Source organism: Macrobrachium nipponense, chromosome 19 (genome assembly GCF_015104395.2).
Source record: "Macrobrachium nipponense isolate FS-2020 chromosome 19, ASM1510439v2, whole genome shotgun sequence".
Classification (NCBI taxonomy): domain Eukaryota; kingdom Metazoa; phylum Arthropoda; class Malacostraca; order Decapoda; family Palaemonidae; genus Macrobrachium; species Macrobrachium nipponense.
In genome coordinates this window covers 86,125,436-86,150,261 of record NC_061088.1, presented here as the reverse complement: position 1 = coordinate 86,150,261, position 24,826 = coordinate 86,125,436, and the positions used below count along the sequence as shown (strand labels likewise).

Below are 24,826 nucleotides of genomic sequence, written 5' to 3'. Positions count from 1 at the left end.
AAAATCTTAATCTATCAAAGACATATTGATAAATCTTGTTAGACAAACTTGCACCCAGTTGATAGATAAGAGTCCATGGCATTCTGTTAATTCTAATTGGTTAGGTAAGACCACAGAATTCAACAGGCTCCGGTCTCTGATAAACTTATGGAACTGTAAAACCTAATAACGTTTCTTGGTGAGATCAGACTACTGGAACATTCTCTGTCGTAGCATATTAATCAATTTCCTTTCCCTCGCTAAATGACCTCGAAGGTACCTGTGCTTGTCCTTTGGCCTAAACTCTATATTCCACTCTTTTCCATCTATCAGATTGGATCAGGTGTGATAGACTTTAGGGATACATCTTGGAAACGTCAGGAAGACATTTCTTGAAGTAAAACTGCTGGAATATTCTCCGTCATAGCCTATTAATTTAACAGATTCAGGCCATAGACTTCAGGGATGCATCACAGAACACATTTGCAAAGGTAAGATTGCTTGAACATTCTCCGTTATAGCATATTGATAAAAAAGACTGTAGGAATGCATCACTGAAATATTGCAGACATTTCTTGGTGAGGTAAGACTAGTGGAACATCCCCCGTCATAGCATATATTATTAAATGAAAAAACAACTCTGATTGACTTTAGGAGTGCATTTGTTAGCGAGGTAAGACTGCTGGAACATTCCCCATCATAAGTATTAAATAAAGAGGCAACTGATTAACTTCAGGGGTGTAATTGTTAGTGAGGTAAAACTGCGGGAACATTCCCCATCATGGCATATTAAATAAAAAGATAACTTAACGGGGGCCAATTCTTAATAAAAAGTACTCCTTGATGCGACTGTAGGGATGCAATTCTGAATAAAAAGAACACTTTTATGTGATTAGGGGTTCAATTCTTAATTAAAATGAACTGATACGGTTGTAGTAGGGGTGCAATTCTGAATGAGGTAAGACTGCTGAAACATTCCCTATCGTAGTATATTTTAAGATACTCAATCATAGCATATTAAAAAAAGAATCGCCATTACAGCATATTTTATTAATAAAAAAGAAAATGTTTTTGTAGACTGTAGGAGTGTAATTCTTAATGAGGCTAGACTGCTGGAACATTCCCCGTCATAGCATATTTAAAAAGATACTCCATCATAGCATATTAAAAAAGGAATCCTCCATCATAGCATATTGAAAAAGTCTTTTGTACTGTAGGGGTGCAATTCATAATGAGGCTAGACTGCTGGAACATTTCCCCATCATAGCATATTTAAAAAGATACTCCATCATGGCATATTAAAAAAGAATCCCCATCATAGCATATAAAAAAGAATCGCCATCATAGCATATCAAAAAGAGAATCCCCATCATATCCTATAAAAAAAAGAATCTCCATAAAATATTAAAAAAAGAATCCCCATCATAGCATATTAAAAAAAAGAATCCCCATCATAGAATATTAAAAAAAGAATCCCCATCATAGCATATTGAATAAAAGAAAAAACTCGACTCTCTCTTTTGTAGACTGAGGGATGCATTACCGAAACATCGCGTCGAAATAGTCGAGTGAGAAGCACCACTCGGTGCGAGTCATTGTTTACATGCCGCCGAGTGCCACCTCACAGAACCCACGTTGCCAAGCTCGGTCGCAGGTTGCTGTGCTTCTTCTCGTGTGTCTCTCCGCCGTACCTGCATTATTTAATAGCCCCGGTTGTGAAATAACGCTCAGAAATACCGAACGCTTTCATAGATGATTTTCTCCATACCCGAATTTGCCACATGGGAGGGCAAATTGTTCGTGGGGATCATTGGATTCTCCTGGGCTACATACGTGTGGGAGGAATACCTAGCGTTCAGACAGGTACTGTGTAATGGACGTTTATTTAGTTATAGGTATCTGTACCCCTTAGAAGTATTTGACGTTTAGCTATTTCTCGACAGATTCATTCACCTTCATAGGCTATGGCGGGCGAAGCCTTTACAGGCTGCTGCTCTGTAATTTTGTCGCGTCAGAGTTCGTCTTTTGACACCAAAGTTCAACCTGACTCGACAGCTGAATTGTTTTCGTTCAAGTATGTTGAGCTATGAAAAATATAACTATATTTGTTGATTCTGTACATAAATTACATATATTGTGTATGTATTGTGTTGTAAAATGACCTTTAAAGTGTATATTTTTAAATAGAAGGAAAAACTAGGCTAATTGACGTGACATGGCATTACTAACCTACTACCTAGTATGAGATTCAGGCTCTCTGTAACACGGTTTTTTGGACTTTGCTCCTTGTCAAAGCATCGGATGTAGCTGAAAGTTGACATACGTATATTTTACAACCACACACAAATTTTGTCAGCATTATCAATAACCTAAACCCGATAGTTTTAATTTTTATAGAGTAAAAATGATCTAGCCGACGCCATGGACAATGATTACGAGCCAAGAGTCGAAAAACATTCATTACGTAAGCAAGGTAAACAAACACCTCTTGACTAAATGTTGCCCCGCCCATCCACCTGACAGAAATTCCATCGGCTCTGAAACCCAAAGACTTTATGAATGGCGGAACGATTAATAGATGTGGGTCGGGTATCAGTGCTAGCGTAGTAATACTACTGTAGCAGAAGTGCCGCAACAGTATAGCAGTAATATACATGAATTAAACGTTTAGGCCAACTGCTGGGATCCTTGAGGATCATTTAGCACTTCTTACAACTACTCAAGAAATTAGTTTTTATAGCCAGAAGTTAAATTTTCTAATCCAACAATGCCCATGGTAGCCTTAAGTGTTATCCTGAATTATAACGAGGCGAAAGTGGGTGGAGCCTCATGAAGTCACCATTCTTACTATAATTATTGGTGAAGGTTTAAAGCCAATATACGGTACCGGCTATTTTTTTTTCAGTTAATAGATAGATAGCCAATAAATAAAAATTGCTTGACATTGGATATAGCAGTTATAAAATCAAGCTTGTCTACTATGTTTTTGATAATTACCAACTATTCCCTACATCTTGTCAATCTGATTGTGACCTATAAAGTAGACTGTAATTTCTTTGGAAACTTATTTTGGGAGTTAGACTAATAATCGAAGTGTTTTTGTATTTATTAACATTTTGTTGGTTTGTTCATTATGACAATTATCAGTGGAGAGGTTCCAGAGTTCATAAAGGTGTACTGCTTTGCTTGTATTTAAATTTGTATGTCATTGTTGCCAGAGGTTTAGCCTTCGTTACGTATAGCCAATCATCCATCGAGAGAGGGAAGAAGAAATGATGTCATAAGTTACGTAACGAGTGCGTTCGAAACCTTTTCTCTGAGTAAGTTGGCCCGTCTTCAAAAAAGGTCACTTTTACATTATAAGTACCAAATTTATTCAACCTACGTAGTGCAGAATACACTCAAAATTTATGTGTTGATATAATATGTATTCTGAATAAACGTTATATTTATGAAATGCATAGATAAAAAGTTATTGCGAAAAAACCGTATTACAGAGGCCCTGAATCTCATAGTAGGTCGATACCTATACTAGGTAGGTAGTAGCCGGACAGTTTTGTTCATATTTGATGAATACCTGTGACTTTTTGTGTACATTTTTTGTCGTCGTAGGAAGCTATTATAAATTCTTTTATTTTATTAATTTTTTATTTTATTTGTGCAAGGCTATTAGGCTATCTATTGTATGTGCAAACCACACACACGTATGTCTTCTCTTTGACCTAGGCTTTAGCCTAACAGTTGTTTATATTTTTGGTAAACCTAGGTAATAACTCAGCATTGGGTATTTCTTTGGAAATAACAGTTTCCCATAGTATTTGGGTGCATATTAAGAAATCACTGTTATTTTTGGGGGTTGACTGTAATTAACCCCCCAGGGGCTAGCACTAAACACGGCAAAATACATTTGATACCCCAATACCTAGTGACTGTTGTATTGGCGGAAACATTCCTTAGAGTCTGTGTGGCGTTATTCCATAGAATTACTACCATATTTTTAGTTTACTGTTCATATAAAAATGGGAACCAGCTGAAGAAGAAAAAGAAGTTAGAATTTGTGAAAGTAGCCTTGACTTCTTTGATAGTTTTTGATGGGATTTTAATGAAATTGGGAAGTCTTAGTTAGGCCTCTCTACCCACCCGTATTTAATACTGTTGCAACCTTCCCCCCCCCACCCCTAAGTCAGTTGGGTTTGGGGGCGAGTGGTTGATGATTGCAAATTTTTAAAGGTAATAACTAGGGTAGAACACCACAGCAGGACGGGTCTTATTCACTCGATATTTAATTGGTGAAACAAGAATAGAATTGCAACTCTAAGCATACCATTTAAAAGACTGAAGTTTCGTCAACATAATGTGATATATGAAAGCCCCATACGAACTAAAATAAGCATGTGAGCTCTTCGTAAAATATGTTTTCAAGGCAGTTTTGAAGTCCAATATGGCGGCTATGTTTTGCATGGAAGGTTCTCATCAGTGACGGCCGACCATCTTCCCCAGCCTTCCCAGCACTCATTTGACAATGTTAGCGTATATATGTAACGTTTATTGATCTTACTCAAGATTGCAGTTGTAATCAGCACAATAAAACAACATTTGTTGCCTATATTAGTGAAAGTATGAAACTTGTTATTCCCGGGGTTATGGTTGGAACTGAATTCATTCTTACCTTGTAATCGGTGGTTTTTATCCTTACTGCTATCACAACTGAAACTCCACAGTGCTTATTTGATTGTAATTATACACATTTTGGTCTTCATTCACTCCACAGTGCACTTGAACCACGCTGTGGTTCCTGGTTCCTAAGCACTCACTCCGCAAACACAGTTACGAGCAGCAGACGACAACACTGATTATGAGATGCAAAGCTTTATTCCCTTAATTGTTTACTTTACTCAATATTTAGTTTAACTTTACTTCAAAATGTTTATTTAATTCATGTCTATTATCCCTTTTTTGCAACCAAATTAACCCCCCAAAATTACAAATGTTTCGGATGTATACTTACGAGCAGACGACGTGAGGAAAAATTGACTCATCGTTGCCAATCTAGTGGAGTGTCACACATACGCCGATGCATTTACAAACTGTTTCGATGAATTCTAGTTGTCATAGTAATGCAGTAATGATAAAATTGCTGTAATATGTACGTATATATAATACAAATAGATACGGTAATTTCACTTATTTCCCCGGTTTTGTGTTAGTCTTATACCTAGTTTGGAGGGTAAACACATACCAATTGACAGCACTGATAAACAATTGAAGAGCGCAAAACGCCGCAAAGAATGTTGTAGTCCCCTTGAATAAGTGCTGGTAAGAGGTTGGTTTACGATTGTTGTGATGAAAGTGCCCCAGCGTCTATGGGTACAAGTGGTGTGCAGATTTAGCACAGGAAATGGGAAGTTTGTTGACACAGGCGACTCCGTAAACATCAAGATGGCGTCAATCTTCGAAACATTTTTAGTTGTTAGTAAAAATTTCTAAAGCGTTTTGGTGAGATTTCCACTGCCGTAGCCACCCTTTTCACTACCCTCTGTTTAAATCTTAAAATTTGGCATTAATTTCTAACTTTGGAGAAAATACTTACTTCGAAAGGAGAGTAGAGGTCTTTAGCTCTGTTTCTCACCAACAAGAAGTCGCGACTGATGCCCATCTCCGGTGTCAGGACGCGTTATAATGTACTTTTTCGGAGGGTGGCAAGCGTTGAATGTAGGTGGCCTGTTTGGCCTGCTGTGATGTTTTACCCTAGCTAATAACTCTGCACCTGCTTTTACCTTGGAAATTTATTTTTCTTACAGTTTTAGTGCTTTTGGTGAAGAAGCAGTATTAATTTTTTGGGTGTCAACTGTTTTTCCTCATATCTCTACCCAACAGTAGTGATGGATGACTTTGGGAATTTGGGGTTTTGGGTGGGGAACACGTGTTAACAAAGGGGCCATGTTTTTGTTCTGGTAGAGGTCGAGGGGTATGTAAACCCTCAGGGAGCTATATGTGCCATGGAAAGGAGAGTCTGAGGGAAAGTGGGTTACTTAGGTAGGTATAGAAGGTACGAGTTGGTAAAGAAGGGGTGGGGTTTTAGGTAGAGACCCAGACTTACTAAATAACAAGTGATCAACAAAGACTACTTCTACATCAAAAGCACAAAAACTGTAGGAAAAATCAATTTCTAAGGTAAAAGCAGGCGTAGAGACAACACTTAAAATGACCCCACCAAGAATAAGGTTTGAACATTTACTGTAAATCTCAAAACCACTTACCTTAAGCAGTGAACACATGCATCTTCATTTGTTCCTCATATGGGGTAGGCTAAAACCCAATGTTCCCAATTAAAATTGCGTAACAGCAGTATTAGTGCAAATATTTTGATGTAATTATTGCAATGATATAAGCTTAAATCATGTTAATTAACAATGAAATCACATTTAATGGGAATAATTCTGCAAAGTTAAGAATAAAAAGACCGCGGTGTTGACTGGACCTAACTAATGTAAACAACGAAATTGGCTTGATTGTACTGGGTGGGTGACCAGGCCTGTGATTGGTCAAAAGAATGGTGGAGGCATGTTTAAGTGGGTGGTGGAACGGTGCTTTCCACAATTTTAAAGATTCTTGGCAAGAAAATTTGTGCTAGCAAAAAGGAAATAATGTGCTGCATGCGCTCACCATGGGTTACAAGAGGTTAGCAATGTTAAAAGATTGTAACATGATCGGTTGGATACATGTTCATCGGTCTAGCCCCCAAAAAACCCCCCTGTTTCCCTTTCAAAGTCAGTGTCTGAGCTATGGCATTTAGTACAGTAGTAGTAGTAACTGAAATTTGACTTTGAAGCGGCTACATTCTCAGTTTATGTGTTGTTTATTTTCGCTTTTATTTAGAGTTCCAAATGTCGTATAGAACAAGAAATAACATGATACAACTTTCTCCTAGGTGATTTACCCCACCCATAGCCCCACTTTCCCATCAGTCCCCCTTACTGTAGGATAGAATTATGGGGTAATAATTCTCCCCTTGGTCTCCCCATCCAAAACCCCACATTCCCAACGGGTCCCCCTTACAGTAGGATAGAATTCTAAGGTAAATTACAGGTTAATTAAAGCCTACCCTACAAAAAAACTAACAGTAAATTGTTAGTAAGCAACCGAAATACTATAGGAAACTGCAAATTCCAAAGAAATACCTGCCATGGAGTTGTAATTAAAAACCAGGAAAATACTGTAACCTAACCTTCCTAAGATAACATAGAATGCCATATCATAATGTACTTAACCTAACCCTTGAAGTATGGAAAGAACAAATGTGTAGCACACATGCTCAATAATAATCTGTCACAATGTTTGAAAGGAAGAAGTTTAACAAAAGTCATCAGTGCTCTTGGAGTTATTGATTATGTGTCAGTGTTATAAATTTAATCATTATTATTTTATTTTCATTAAATGAGTTAGTGAAGTAGGTGTAGACAAAGTATGCTGTTAATTTTATTGGGTGTTTGTAAATCCAGTCCTTTCATTATGTTTGGAGTGGCACAGTGGTGGTTGTTGTGACGTCATAAGATGTACGCAAGACTGTAGGTAGGAAAACGATGATGGGAGTGGGTCAGGAGTGTTGTGGTGACGAAAGGTTGTGAGCGCTTTCGTTTGTGGTATGTTGATCGGTTCATAAGTTTCTCTTTTGTTTGCTGAAGTCATGAGCTTGCTTGGGTGAACAGTGCAATGGGAACAGATGTGTAAATTGAGTAATTGTTGCATATTGGTCGGGCTGGGTGTTTATTCAGTTTTAATTTATGATGTTACGAACTAGTTTTAGTCCACAACTGCTAATCCTCATACCAATCGCCATCATAAGTGGCTGGAATAAGAGGCTTTAACTACCTTGAAGCACTGCAAGTTAGCCATACTTTACTTCATTTCTTAGCTGTTGCATATATATAATAACATATATACATCATATATATATATATATATGATATATAAATATAGATTATATATAAATATATATAGATATATAATAATTAGATTATATATTAAGAGAATATATATTTAGTATATAGAGAAGATATATATTAGATGATATATGATTATAGATATAGTAATATAATACGATATTATATGAATATACAATATATTAAATCTATAGATGATCAGATATATATATTAAGAGAATGATAATATAATAATATATAACTATATATATATAATATATAGAGATATTATTATATATATAATATATATATAGAATAGTATATATATATATATATTATATTAGATATATATATATATAATATATATATATTAATATAGTAAGAATAAGATAGATAATAGAATATATATATTAATATATATTATATCATATATATATATAATAATATAAATTAATAGTATATAAATTATTAATAATTATACTAGTATATAATAATATATATAAATATATATATAATATTATAATAGATATAGAATATAATAAATATAATTATATATTCTATATGAATATATATGCTTTATAATAGATAAATATATATAATATATTATATAATAATATATATATAGAATATATAACATAATGATAATATATAGTATATAATATATACTATGATATAAAGAATATCTATAATATGATAATTATATTATAAATATAAATATAAGTTATAGAAGATAATACAATATATAATATATAATATAGAGATAATTTATATATATATATATATATAATATATATATTATAGAATATAGATTATTATTAAAAGAATATAATTATATTATAATATTATAGATATATATAATATAATAAAATATATAATATATTAATATATATAGTATATATTAAGTTAATATAATTATATATAATATATAATATAGTATATTATTATATTATATTATATTATATAATATAATAGATATATAAATATATATAGGATATAGAATAAGATATAATATTATATATATTAATGAATATATTAACTTAGTAGATATATAAAATATAATATATATTATATAATATACTATATATATATATATAATAATAGTATAGATATTATATATATAGAATATAGTTATATATATAATATACATAGATAAGATAAATATATATAATATATAGAAGAATATAATAATAATATATATATATAATATATATAGAATATTACAATATTATAATATATTAGATATATATATATATTATATTTATATAGATATATAATATATAATATAATTATAGAATATTATTATATTAATAATTATAGAAGATATAGAATATAGGAATATAATATATAAGGATGCATATATATATATAGATTAATAATAATATAATTATATAATATATATAGTATATATATATTATATTATATATATGACCTAATATATAATAATATATATATATATATATATATACATATATTAATATATATATAAATATTATATATATAATCATATAATATATATTTAATAGATATATAAATATATATATGATAAGAATATATACTATATTATAGATAATATATATAGTAAGAGGAATATTATATAATATATATAGTTATTATAGATATAATATATAGAATATATATAGATAAAGAATATTATTAGAATAAAAAAATTATATATATAATAATATATATTATAATATAATAGAGATATAATATTACATAGATAGATACTATACATATATATATATATAACATATATATATATTACATATATATATATATACCATATTCATTATATATACATTATAATATGTATATTATATACATATATATATATAATATATAATATAAGTATATATATATATTAATATACTATTAAAGATACAATTATATATTTAGACATATATATAAATATATACATATATATATTATACATAGATAGAGATACATACAAGTATACCAATATATATCTACATATACATATACATATATATTAATATATATACTATATGATATTATATATTATATTATACACATATATATATATTATATATACATATATATAATTATGATATACATATATAATAAGATATAACATAATATTAATACATGATAATATAATCATATATATTATATACTATATATATATTATACAATATGCAAGATTATACAATTATATATTATATATAGGAATAACTAATATATATATAGATAGTATATATACTATATATATATATCTAGACATATACATATAATAAGTATTATAGAGATATATATATAATATATACATACAATATACAAGAGATACATTACCATATAATACTAAGATACAAATACATTATTATTATATAGACATATTTTTTTAATTTTTATTAGAATATACATATATATATATACATATGATAATATATATGTATGAACATAGTAGATATACGATAAATATATAGTACATATCTATAGATACATATATCTATATATATATTTTAATAATTATATATATAATATAATACACCATATATAATATACATATATATATATATACACATACATATATATCATATAATATATATTATATATATATTATACTATATATATATATTATATATATATATATATATATATATATATAATATATATATAATATTATATATATATATATATATATATATAATATATAATATAATATATATATATATATATATATATATATATATATATATATATATATATATATTATATAATTATATATATCTATATAGATATATATATATATATATATATATATAATATATATAATAATATATATATATATATATATATATATATTAATTATATATATATATATATCTAATATATATATCTATAATAAATATATATTATATATATATCTATAATATCTATATATTAATATATATATATAATAAAGATATATATATAATATATATATATATAATATATATATTATAATACATATCTATATATATACATATATATAGATATACATATTATATATATATACATATATATATTTACTGTATATATATATACAAAAAATACATATCTATGTTATATATATATATATATATATATATATATATATTATATATATATATATATATATATATATATACATTTATATATATACATATATATAAATCTATACATAATATTATATACATATATATAGTAAATATACATATACTATAAATATACATAGACATATAATATATATTCTATATATAGATATATATATATATATACAATCATATATATATATATATATGACATAATATATATATATATACATTTATCTATATCCTATAATATACATATATATATATACATATATATATATACATTATATATATATATACAGATCATATATATACATATATATATTATATATATATATATATATATATATATATATATATAACATATATATATATTATACTATACATATATATATATATAATCTATATATATATATACATCATATATATATATACATACATATATATATATACATACATATATATATATACATATATATATAATACATATAATATTATACATATATATATATAGATATCATATATATATATATACATATATATATACATCTATATAAGTATACATATATATATAATATATTACATAGATATATCTATACCTATATATATATACATATATATATATAGATATATATATATATATATATTATATATTATATCATATATTATATACATTCATATTAGATATAGTCATATATACACAACATACACACACATACATACATACACATACACACATACACATACACACACACCCATACCACACACATCACATACATACAATACACACATATACATACCACACATATATATATATATATATATATATATATATACATTACATATATACATATATATACATATACATACACATACACACACACACACACACACATACACACACACATACACACACACACATACATCACACACACTACATACTACACACACACACACATACCACACACATATACACACCACACACATACATACACACACAAGATCCATACACTCATACATACACATATACATACCAAAACACATACATACCATACATACAGTAGTACCTCGAGATACGAAAGGCTCAACTTACGAAAAATCCAAGTTACGAAAGCCAATGCGAAAAATTTTACTGCTCTACATACGAAAAGTTTTCAAGATACGAAAGGTTGTTGCTGTAAAGTCCCGAGATTCGCCCGGACCACGAAAACAATTTTAAAACTCCCGCGCCGCCAACTGAGTAAACTCGCCACCATCCTCCCGCTTTCCCATTGGTTCCTGATGCTAGTCACCCCATAAGTTCCTGCTCTCCTATTGGTCAGCATCTACCCCTTGTGCTTTAAGTATTCTATTGTTAAAAGGTTGCTGTAAATTGAAAAACTTATTCATGCAATGCATTTAATAAAGAAAACATTAGGTAAAGATAGAATAAAGAATAGAAATTATATTATACTGTTTGGTAGTTTCAGTAGTTGAAGAGAGATAATGAAAATTTATGGCTTACTGTGTAAAAGTGATTGCTTGGCGATCGTTCGATACTTGTAAGTGCTGGATGTAAACAGACGTTGGAAGCTTTTTTGTTTGTTTATTATAGTTAATGGTTACTTAATAATTATTTGAAATGAGTACATGCAATACATTTAATTAAAAAAATTGTGAATTAGATATCATAAAATATAAAATAAATCAGACTGCCAACAAATACGTATTTTTTAGAATTCTTCTTCTGTTTTATTATTACGTTACGTATACGCATGTTTCATTATGCTGTCGGTAACTCGGTATCTTCATTAGGTAAGATAGAATAAAGAATAGAAAATGAATGGTTATTATACTGTTTGGTGGTTTCATTAGTTGAAGAGAGATACTAATGACAATTCATGGCTTACTGTGTGCTAGGAAAAATGATTGCTTGGCGCTCGTTCGATACTCTAAGACGGGTAAGAGCTGGATGTAAACAATCGATCGGAAGGTTTGTTTTTTGTTTGTTTGTGTATTATAGTTAATGATTAATTAATAATTATTTGAAATGAGTACATATTGATTATTTATACATTTTATTGGCATATTCTAAGCTTTTAGCTCTTAGGTTTAGATGTCAGAATCATAGACTAGGCTACAGTAGCAACCGCTAACATAGGCTAGGCTTATTGCTAAGGGACATATGCTAAAGTCCTAATATATGCAGTAAAAATGGGGTTGAACATTACATGCAGTTGAATATTACTCAAGTATGTACAGTATTTTGCCTTTTTGGAGTCATATTTCTTCCGTCGTAACCCTAAAACATGTGTTTTAGGCCTGGAATTATAATTTACTGGGGTGTTTTTGGAGGGCTTGGAACGGATTAGCCATTTTACATGTAAAATGTGTTCCAAGTTACGAAAAACTCATAATACGAAGGCTGTCTTGGAACGGATTAATTTTGTATTTTGAGGTACCACTATATATATATACATATATATATTATATATATTATATGTAATATATGTATGTATTATGTGTGTATATGTGTATATGAATATATATGTAATATGTGTATATATGTATATGTAATATTATGTATACTGGTAAGATATTGTATATGTATATATATGATATGTATATATATGTATATGTGTATATTTATATGTGTATATATTGTATATGTGTATAATTTATATGTGTATAATGTATATGTATATGTATAATGTGTATATGTATATTGTGTAATATATATTTTATATATAATATATATATGTGATATATATATTGTATATATATAGATGTGGTATATATGTATATATATATATGTATATATAATATGTATAAATATATATTATATATTATATGTATGTATATATATTATATATATATATATAGTATATATATATATATTATAGATCTGTGTATATAGATATGTATATATATATATCTGTATCTATATATATTATATGTAATATATATATATGTATTATAGATATGATATATAATATAATATGTATAGATATATATATATATTATTGTAATTATAATATATAGAAATATATATATATATATATATATATATATATATATATATTATATATATATATGTATATATATTATTGTATATATTATGTATATATATATCTAGATTTATGTATTATATATGTATGATTATATATATGTATATATATATATGTATCTTTATATGTAATATATATTATATGTATACTAATATATATGTATATATATATATAGGTATATATATGATAATATTGTAATATAATATATATATATATATATATATATATATGTATATAGATGCATATATATATATATAAGATATATATATATATATATATATATATATATATATATATAATATATAGTATATATATGTTATATATGTATATATATATATATATATATATATATATGTATATATATATATATATATATATATATATGTATATATATATATATGTATAATATATATAAATATATGTATATATATATATATATAATATATATATATATATATAGATATATAGATATAATGTATATATATATATACTATATGTATATATATATATATATATATGGTATATATATATATGTATATATCTATATATTATTATATAATATATATATATATATATCTATATATATATATATATATATATAATATATATATGGCTATATATATATATAATGTATCTAATATATGTATATATTATATATGTATATATATATATATATATATATATATATAGATAATATATAATATTATATATATATATAATATATTATATATATATATATTTTTTTTTTTTTTAGGATTTTTTTTATTGAGAAGTGTCTCATGGGTTTCTATTTTGAAAACATACTCTTCTTGTTCTAGTGCATTTAGTATCACTCATCCTGTTCTTTATACTGACAGTGTTATGTGTAATGGCATAGTCATTAATGATGATTTGTAATTTTCTTTCTTCCAGCATTATGAATATTTAATGTACCTGACTGTCCCTATGAAAATATTTTTCTTCAGCTCTTTACTTTCAAAATTACATAGAGTATTGGTTGGATTTTTTTGTTCTATTTGACATAATTTGATGTTCAAGGACTCCTTAACCCTTTTTTCGTTTCTCTCCAACAGCGCCGTGTCTACAGAGAAAAAGTAGATCCACCTGAGGAGCTGAAAGGCATAATGGAACGGTCTACTTACGAGAAAGCTCGTTCCTATGGTCTTGACAAAAGTTCTTTTGGACTAATTGAAGGAGCATTCAACCAAGTTCTTAGCACGGTGAGTCTAATACTACTGTACGTAATTGGATTTGAAATCATACTAGATGAGAAACTTTAAAATTTTATTGCAGACATTTTGAATTTTTTTGTTGAAGTGCTTGCTGTAGTTATTTTTAATTCATAGCAAACTTTACATTCTGGTTGTAAGGAGAAGTGTTTCTGAATAAGTGCTGTACAGAAATGAACAGTGTCCTAAGCACTGATTAAAATTTCTTTCTCAATGTACTAAAAAAAAAATGGTTTCACTTTTATTGTACTGAGGTTCTGTAGATTAATAAAGTTTATCATTACCTTGAATTAATTTCTCATACCATTTTAGGATACTAAGTACAGCAGTACATGTAAAGCATTTTGTCCTTATATCAAATAATCAAGGTCTTCTGTATAACAGTTTTCTTTTGCCCTTCCTTGTTTAATGAAGTGTATTTCATTGAAATTAAAAGGTATGTTTTCTCTCCAGGGTGTGATGGTGTGTGGAGGCATCCCTGGACTTTGGTCATTGTCAGGGACTATATTAGAGTGGCTGGGTTTTAGTACAGAATCAGAAATAGCACAAACAATAGTTTTTGTAGGTGCTGGGTCCTTAATCAGCACTATAATTGGTCTACCTTGGGCTGCTTATTTTACATTTAAGGTGGAGCAGAAACATGGCTTCAATAAGCAGGTAAGATGGAAATTTGCTTAATAATATCCTTGATTTAGGTAACACTGAGTGAAGTGTTGTGTAATAATAAAGATGTAATAGTTATCATTTTCAAAAAATGTATATACTGAGGTGAAGAAAATGCTTCCATAATATAAAAATATGAAGTATATATATTTTTCATACAAACTCTTCCATTGTAGACCCCTCATTCATGTTTGAATGTCCTCGGACTTGTTGATTATTGAAATCTTGTTGACAGAAGAATCAGATTATGTTCATTAATATGCCCCTTGAACTATCATTGGGTAGTATTTATTCAACTCACTGTTTTGCATAACAAGTCTGTAACTCCGCATATTTTTCTTGCTGTGTAATAAGAACAAAACACAATTCGTGAAGCATATATATTTATTTAAACTTTGAACATGGACAAATAAACTGGAGTGCTGTGAATTGTTACCAATTTGTTAGCAAAAATGTTTTGTCACGGCATTCGTCTTCACACAACATTGTTTACTTTTATACAGTGCATTTTATGTATATTCTTAGTATGATATAATGCAAAAACATAATGGAATTAAAAGATATTTATATTTATGAATTTCAATTTCAAACATAAAAGTGTTTCCAAATACAGACACATTCTCATATCAAACATGAAAATATTGTCAGATGCATTATACCCTGTTGCCACAAGACACTTTTTATTTCATCTCGTTAAGCTAAAAACAAGCTGATGCTTTTGAATGGTGGTTATATTGGAATATTTATAATCTGTAAACCAATGACAAAGCCGTATTTCAGGCCACCAATTCTGAACAATGCTGTATTTCAGGTCACCAATTCTGAACAATGCCATATTTCAGGTCACCAATTCTGAACAATGCCACGATTTCCAGGTTCTACCTGCAAAATCAAAGTTGTGTTTATTTTTATGGGTCTAAAAGTTAAAAGAATGTAAGGCAGATAGGCTGTACAGAATTAAGTGTTATACTTTCATACTGATTGGATAATTTATTTATTTAATCTTACTTTCCAGACACCAGGTTTCTTCATTAAAGACAAAATTAAGAAGTTCTTCATCGGTCAGCTTGTGTCTGCACCAGTCGTCTGTGGCCTTGTTTACATTATCAAGGTAAGAATTTTTTATTCACTTTATAGCAAGAAACTAAGAATAAAATTGTGCCCCTTTATAATATTTTTGTTCTCTATTTTTTCACATTGCCAAACAGAATCATCATTAGGCCATGCAAATGTTCAGTATTCTCTGTTGATTAAGGATCAGCATACAGATAAGGTAAAAATAAATTGCAAACAAGTCAGCTGGGACATTCTCTTTCCGGGGGATCCTGGCTTTAACTGGGACCTTCTAGTTGCAGCAGGTATGGTATGCTCCATATGATCTGTTGCCTTCCTCAGCAGTCAAGGTTCCATTTTTGGCCCTAAGGATTTGGATTTCTCTACCCAATCATTATTGCGCCCTTCATTGTAGGTTCTCCCACTAGTATATATTGCTTCCACTACAGTTGCCCCATTTTGTTAGGTTTTAAGAGCTTCTCTTCATTTTTTGCCATACCAAAAGACAGTTGCCCTTGGTGTGGGTTAACATGGGGTGTTGACCCAGGGCTGGAGTATGTTACTGAGTCTTGGAAGACACATGAGGTACCCTTCCTTGGGACCCAATTGTAAAGAACTCTGTTCTTCCCCCTGGGTTATCTTTCAATACTTGAGAGGTAGAGACAGTGGTACAGGTCTGTTTTGACCTCTTTTTGTGCATGTAAATTGACCTTATTCCTGTTGTCTGTCAGAAGAGGTACTCTTATTTTGAATCATCCCTTTATTGTTAGCCTCACTCCCCTTTATCACTATACGTACTTTTAGGTGAATATGGTATTCGTTAATTTTCCCTGAGATAACTGAATTCCTTGTGGATGGGGTAGCTTCAGTATCTCTTTCCTCGGTAGAGAGCCAGGAATGATCCTCTTTTTCAGCATAGAAAAACTGATCTCAGCATACACTGCTATGTCTTAGTTACTTTGATTCACATCAATCAAATGGTCTTGGGTTCTTGGTCAATCTATCAGGTTTCTTTTAGCAAAGGAAAGGACTTGAATTCTCATTTCTAGTTCTGTTGCAACTACCCCTATTCAGACTGATCTTCATTTAGGTTTGATGCAGGAGCCCAACCTACTGGCAGCTTTCCTCGCTTCTACAAAGAACCTACAAACCCCTGGCTCTTGTTCCTTGGCTGTATGGTGTTCCTGGCAATGTTCATGCTTTCCCAACTCCTTAGGACAAGCTTGCATCCCATCTAAGGTGCATAGTTGGGCCTTATATTGGGGAAGATCTCATGAGACATTGGGGTTTTCCCTTTTTTGAGCTATGTAACTGAGCACCTATTGGAAGACTGTCTTAATGCGTTTATAAGGAAATAGGTAAAAAAAAGAATAAGTTTGGGAAGATACAATGAATTGAGTAATGAATAATGAAATAATGGTTAGGATAGCACTGAAAAATGATGGTTCTGTTATGAGAAAACAAGCTTGGGGACTTAGGGAGCTGATAACAGAGCTGCAGACTTACCAAAAAATGAAGGTGGTTGTTGAATACTTGAGTCTGGGTGATGCATGTGCTGTGAGACTGCCATTCTTCTGTTTGTAAGTAAAAAGACTTTGTCTTGTCATACTTGAAGAATATGAATTTAGGTCTATACATGATAGATGGGTTTATGATAGAACATTCATGCAGTGTGCTTCATGTACCATATGGTAAGCTACATAATTTTTACTATTGTAGTGGTATGGGTAATGTTAATTTTATTTTTATTTTTTTGTTCAGAAGGCTCTAAACTTATATGAACTTTTATTTCTTTTCCATCAGGCTGGAGGTGACTACTTCTTTGTGTATTTGTGGGGCTTTACAATGGCTGTTGTAATGTTCTTGATGACTGTCTACCCAGATTATATAGCTCCACTTTTTGACAAGTATGAACCATTAGCAGAAGGTGACTTGAAGACAAGAATTGAAGAGCTAGCTGCTGAAATACAGTTCCCTCTAACAAAACTGTATGTAGTAGAGGGTAAGTTATTTATCTGTTTCTATCTGTTGATAGTAAAGTGTGTATAGAACTGTAAATAGGTTTAAGATAAGAACATTTATGCTGCATTATTTGAAGTATGAGTGAGTGGAATCACAATTGTGTATACATTTGAATTTATGAAGATTTTATGGAGAGCGTAATAGGTAATGCAAGTGTTAAATTTGATTGCTGTAAATGCCCTCCCCTTTAGTCCCTCGGTGGGCCATACACTTTTAACGGGAAAAATCTCTTGGCTTGGTGGATTGCTGCTACTTTGCAACCACATAGTTGGGATGCTTAGATATAATGGGAATGTGTAGGATGTAGTTTGCAGACCCTAATAAAACTGTTTTGGCATGCATTGACTTTTCCTGATGGGGGCATGATTCATTGTAGATTTTAAGAAGAGACACCATTTCATAGATAATATATCTGCAGCCTTGCACCTCTGTTGATATTCTCTTTCTTCTTTCTTACTCTTCACCCTCTCCTAGTAATTGTTTCGTTGTGCAACTGCTAGTTTTTTCGTGATTTACCTTTAAAACCTTTTTATTCTCACTTTTACTTTCAGCATTGATGACCAAGTTAATATTTCATAGATAAAAATTGCCTTGTGTTGAGTTTCTGTCCTCCCTCTTAGAGAATTGGGTGCAGATGGAGCATTTCAAAAGCAGTTCTTTATCAAATTTCTTGGGTGATGCTCTGCTCTTACTTCATTTGAGTGGGATCTCTCACTCCCAGGAAATTTATTTTTTAAAGTGTACTAAAAGGGAAGGCATGTTTTTATGTTTTTTGTTATTGAAGCATCTTTTTCATTGTGAAATTATGCAATCTCACACTAGTTATGGCTCTGTTTAATAGTATTTTCATGGATTTTTTTTTTTTTGCACAGGGTCTAAACGTTCAGCTCACAGCAATGCATATTTTTATGGCTTCTACAAAAACAAGAGAATAGTCTTGTATGATACGTTACTTGAGGAGTATACTCCTCTCAATAAAGCAAAGGAAGATGACAAAGAAAAGTCAGAAGAAAAAAAGGAAGATGGAAATGATAAAGCAGAAGATAAAAAGAAAAAAGGGTGTAACACAGATGAAGTTCTTGCAGTGCTCGGACATGAGTTGGGTCACTGGAAATTGAACCATGTTCTCAAAGGAATCGTTATATCTCAGGTAAGCTTGTGAGTCAATTTTCCTGACATTTTTTATCATACAATGGTTTGATTTTAACCGTTTGATATGTATATATATGTAGTGTGTTTTCTTTTCATGCTCCAGGTATGTATATGCAGTCACCTTGCAAATAACAGGAGGGTTACATTTCTTAAGATTTTATGTAATAAATAAGGGGGTGTTTTGTTACTGGACTCTTGAGGGTTAGTACTATATCTTTTAAATATATTATCATTACATTTAAAGAAATATTAATACAATTAAAGAAATATTAATACAATATTAGGTTACAGGAACAACAATTAATACATGCATTTTCATTTTACTGTGATGTATTTACCTCATGCATTGTGTACCCTTATTATTTATGCGTGACTAGTTATCTCTCCTTGCCCTGGTCTTCCTCCTCCCTTTTCTTTTGACCCCAGTTCTGCAGGAAAAGAATAATTGCTATAGAATATCTACCTCAAGTTTATCTCCCTTAACTTCTCTGTCTTCTTTATAAAGAATTTTTAAACAATTGTCACATTAGTAAAATCAGAAAAGCATAGTCACAGCCTTATCTTCTTTGAAATTTCACCTTCCCTTAGGTTAATTGTAGAATAACCTGCAATTGTCTGCTGCTTCCTCTTCCTTTATTCTGGCTTTCGCGTTACTTAGTCCTGCAGAGAGGCTGGTACTAACATTTGTAATTACCTGAAATCTTGAATTTTTTGCTCCAGTGCTTATAATGAGTTAGGTAAACAATTATGATGGAAATGAAAATAAAATTCCTGAGAATCACATAAAAATGTCGAAAAATCATATTTTACTAGTTTTAAAAAGACATTTTTTTAATTGCTAAATAATATACACGATATATTCTTGTTTGGGGATATAGAATGAGAAGCAAATTATCGTGCATATTTAAAGAATAACATGATGAGAACTAATAGAAGTGTCATGACACCAACAGCACACATGTGCACTATAGCTTTTATCACTCAAGAGACTAACTGTTATGTTTTAAAAAAAATGGGCATTCTAGATTTCGTTGTGCAACAATGTGCAATGCATAACTGAGAAGTGACACCATGAGTTGCATTAAAGAGCAGTAGTACACAGAAAGACAATAGCAATGCCACCAACTTGATGACAGTGTATACAAAGTTAAAAGTATTATTTTAAAATTCCAGCAGTCCTTAAAATAAATATAAGTAATTTTGGAAGGTTTTGCATACAAGATAAAAAGCTATAAAGCTCCAGAAACAATATTATACTGTAATATATGCCTTTGTAAATATCAACAGTTATACTGCATATAGATACCAAATAATTATTATGAAAATTATGCAAAATAATTAAAAGCACATATTTTTAAAAATTTTTAGTCGTAGTTTATTCACTAATTTTTATTTTTCTACGGGGGCTGCTTCCCTATTGAGGCCCTTGGACTTTATAGTATTGTGCATTTCCATCTATGGCTGCAGTATGGCTTATAATAATAACAATAATAAACATGACTAAGGTCTTGCTTGTTATTTCCATCTGGCAATTACGTATGTATATTGTTTTTGAATTAAAGTGATTCAAACACTACAACTTTTTGAGTCAGTCTAGTGGGTAGAATAGGCCCTGATTTGGTAAGTACTGTGTTGTAGTGAATATTGGATTTTTAAGGCCTATATAAATCGGTACATGAAATAAATATATTCCAAGGAAATCTCTTTAAAAGACATCTTCAATATATATTATAAGTAAAGCGCGATAATTTTAAGGTTTGGGCAATTTAAAGCTAATCATTTTACTTTTTTGCAGGTCAATCTGTTCCTAGTATTTGCAGTTTTTGGTTCATTGTACAAATACTCACCACTTTATCGTACCTTTGGCTTCCACCACAGTCAGCCAGCATTCATTGGTCTAATAATTGTGATGCAGTTTGTATTTGCACCATATAATGAGGTAAGAATTGTGATTTTTTTTTCATTTGAGCGTAGAAAGACAGAATCACATGAATTTGTTTGAGCCATTATAAGATAAAGAGCTAATTACCTGTAATTTTACTCTAGAAGTCACCATAAGGGACTTTTATGTTTACTTGTCAGTTAATTAGTACTTAAAATTAGAAGAATATTTGATTATCATTTTCAAATCCATTAATTGTCAAATGCTGTTAAGCCTGTTATACCATTCTTAGGAGGCAAATAGATTACAAATTGCTCCAAGGGGATGCTTGTCTTGCTTTGTCAAAATTTTAGAGTGAAATTGGTTTCCTCATGAATTGCCTTCAAGAATGTTGGCCAATACCTAACATGCATTTAATTATGCTCAGCACAAACTAAATATATGAAAGAACAACTTAGACCAACCTATGCATACGCAAGGTGAATTTTTTATTTATGGAACATTAAAATTGTATTAATTTTTTTTCTTCACAGATTTTGCAGTTTCTCCTGACGATGTTTAGTCGATACAATGAATTCCAAGCGGATGCTTTTGCAAAGAAATTAGGCCATGCAACCAATTTGAAATCTGCACTCATCAAGCTTAATGAAGACAACCTTGGTTTCCCAGTGTATGATCATCTATACTCTGCCTGGCATCATTCCCATCCTCCCATTTTAGAGAGGATCAGTGTTTTGGAGAAAGAGGGAAAGAAGGAACAGTAAATAACGGAACTATCAACTGTACTTATCCTTTTGCCTTTATTTAGTTTTTATAAAGGGACACTAAACCTACTTTGAGCTTTTTTTAAAGTTGGTAAAATATGCACATAAAATGTGAAGCTAGTATGAAAAGCAAAGCACAACTATTGTTTCAGCCTCTGCATTAGTGGTTGGTGAAAGTTAAAGAATTATAATGAAAAATAGTGGCATGGGTGGGTACAAGATAACCAAAAGGTTGCATACAGTTGCATCATGCATGTGGTTCATGGCCCATTGGGCAAAAATGATATCAACTTCATCACTTGTGTAGAAAAATTTTCAAATATAGAATAGATAGAATTGGTAAAATTTTTTTATTATGAAAATGACTTAAGCATTATCATAACACTTGGTTTTAACTGGTTGCTGTTGCACTATATGGCATATTCTCCTTAATGTACATGATGACTGCTTACAAAAGGCCCAAATTAGTGCAAATTGCTGTTAATACTCACAAAAATTTCAATGTAAAAGCACCCGTCACAATTTTTGCCAATTATTCGTTCACGACAAACCAGTCGCATTTCTTTATGGCATTATAACAAAATAAAAGACCATTATCAGGGTCAGTTGTAGAAGAGGAGATATTAAGTAGGTAAGGCGTATGTATTGGTGTTGAAGTTGTGTGTAATATGAGATTTTAATGCTTTTGTTTTTAAAGTTTTTCTATTGAGAATCTACACAAACGGGAAGAACCAAACCAAGTTTTTATTACATCCAAACCCCATTGTTTTATGTGATTTTATAATCTTTAATCAGAAAGGATTACAATAAATTTCTCATTTACTGTTTGATTCTGCAGCTTAATGAGTTTTAACATTGAACATTTGTCAGCTGTGATTAATGTAAAATTATTACCTAGTCACAAAATGATTTAATAGGATTATGTCTGCTTTTAAAGCAAGCAGTTGTATGTTTTGTAGATAAACCTTATATTTGCAGGTTTTGTCTCTGAATTGAAGTAATCAGGTGTAGAAAAGGGATGTAAGTTTTTTCTGCATAGTGGAAAGAGATCAGTATAAGTTTTTTATTTTGCTATCTTTATTTTATAGTTATTCTTTAGGATGGCATTGATGGGTCAGCTTTAAAAGTAGGAAAAAACTTACATGCTCATGATCATGTTTTATTTAATAATTGGAACAAGTGATGCTTCATTTTCAAATGAAGTTACTTCACACTTATGAGTTTTGTAATTTGGTGTAATTTCTTTGGCCATGGGAGTGAGTGGCTTGACAAAAGTTTTGTTGATCCTAGTTTAAAAGATGTTTATTTCATTAAAACTTGTATGTTTTACAGGTGACTTCTCATTATTGAGTCAAGAGTTGTAATGAATTTAATTACTTTTTATTACTCTAGAACTTGAAATAAAAAAGATTTTTCGATTTGAATGGTTATTATTAAAAAATACCTACAGTTGTGAAACATAACACACGTGTAAAAATTTGTCACCCTAAAAACTTGTTTTTCCATTATTAGTAACAGATTTATTCATGAAATTCTCAGATTCACCCAAGAGCAGTAAAAATGTAACTGCAAATAATATTTTAAGGGACCTCTAGTTGGAAAGTTGCCTGTCACGCTATTTGGCAAAGCGGAGTAACTAGGAATGTTGGTCCTCCAGGATAGTTACAGGCATTTGCTCAAGTACATCCATCCAACCCTCTGTGTGTGTTTGTGTGGTGTTTTTACGTTGCATGGAACCAGTGGTTATTCAGCAATGGGACCAACAGCTTTACACGACTTCCAAACCATGTTGAGAGTGAACTTCTATTACCAGAAATACACATCTCTGACCCCTTGATGGAATGCCCGAGAATTGAACTCTCAGCTAATGAGGTGGCAGGCAAATACCAAACCGACCATGCCACTGAGGTGTCTCCCACCCCTCTGTGATACAATTACCGATCCCAACTTACTCTCCATAGTCGTGGAATTCTCGGGTCTTGTTGGTAGAGGTGGAAATGATGATAGAGAACGGCACTGTAGAAGTCATAGACAGTTGAAGT

General features: G+C 30.0%; 1 protein-coding gene across 1 annotated transcript; it reads left to right on the top strand.

The window, feature by feature from the left end:
* The first annotated feature begins 1,584 nt into the window (after positions 1–1,584).
* On the top strand, positions 1,585–24,204 carry LOC135218797 (CAAX prenyl protease 1 homolog). The gene is made up of 8 exons (XM_064255247.1): positions 1,585–1,842; positions 15,093–15,239; positions 15,702–15,905; positions 16,927–17,022; positions 18,768–18,966; positions 19,859–20,136; positions 21,934–22,077; positions 22,554–24,204. The coding sequence occupies exons 1-8, from the start codon at positions 1,732–1,734 to the stop codon at positions 22,782–22,784; spliced, it is 1,410 nt and encodes a 469-aa protein (XP_064111317.1). The 5' UTR covers positions 1,585–1,731; the 3' UTR covers positions 22,785–24,204.
* The last annotated feature ends 622 nt before the right edge of the window (positions 24,205–24,826 follow it).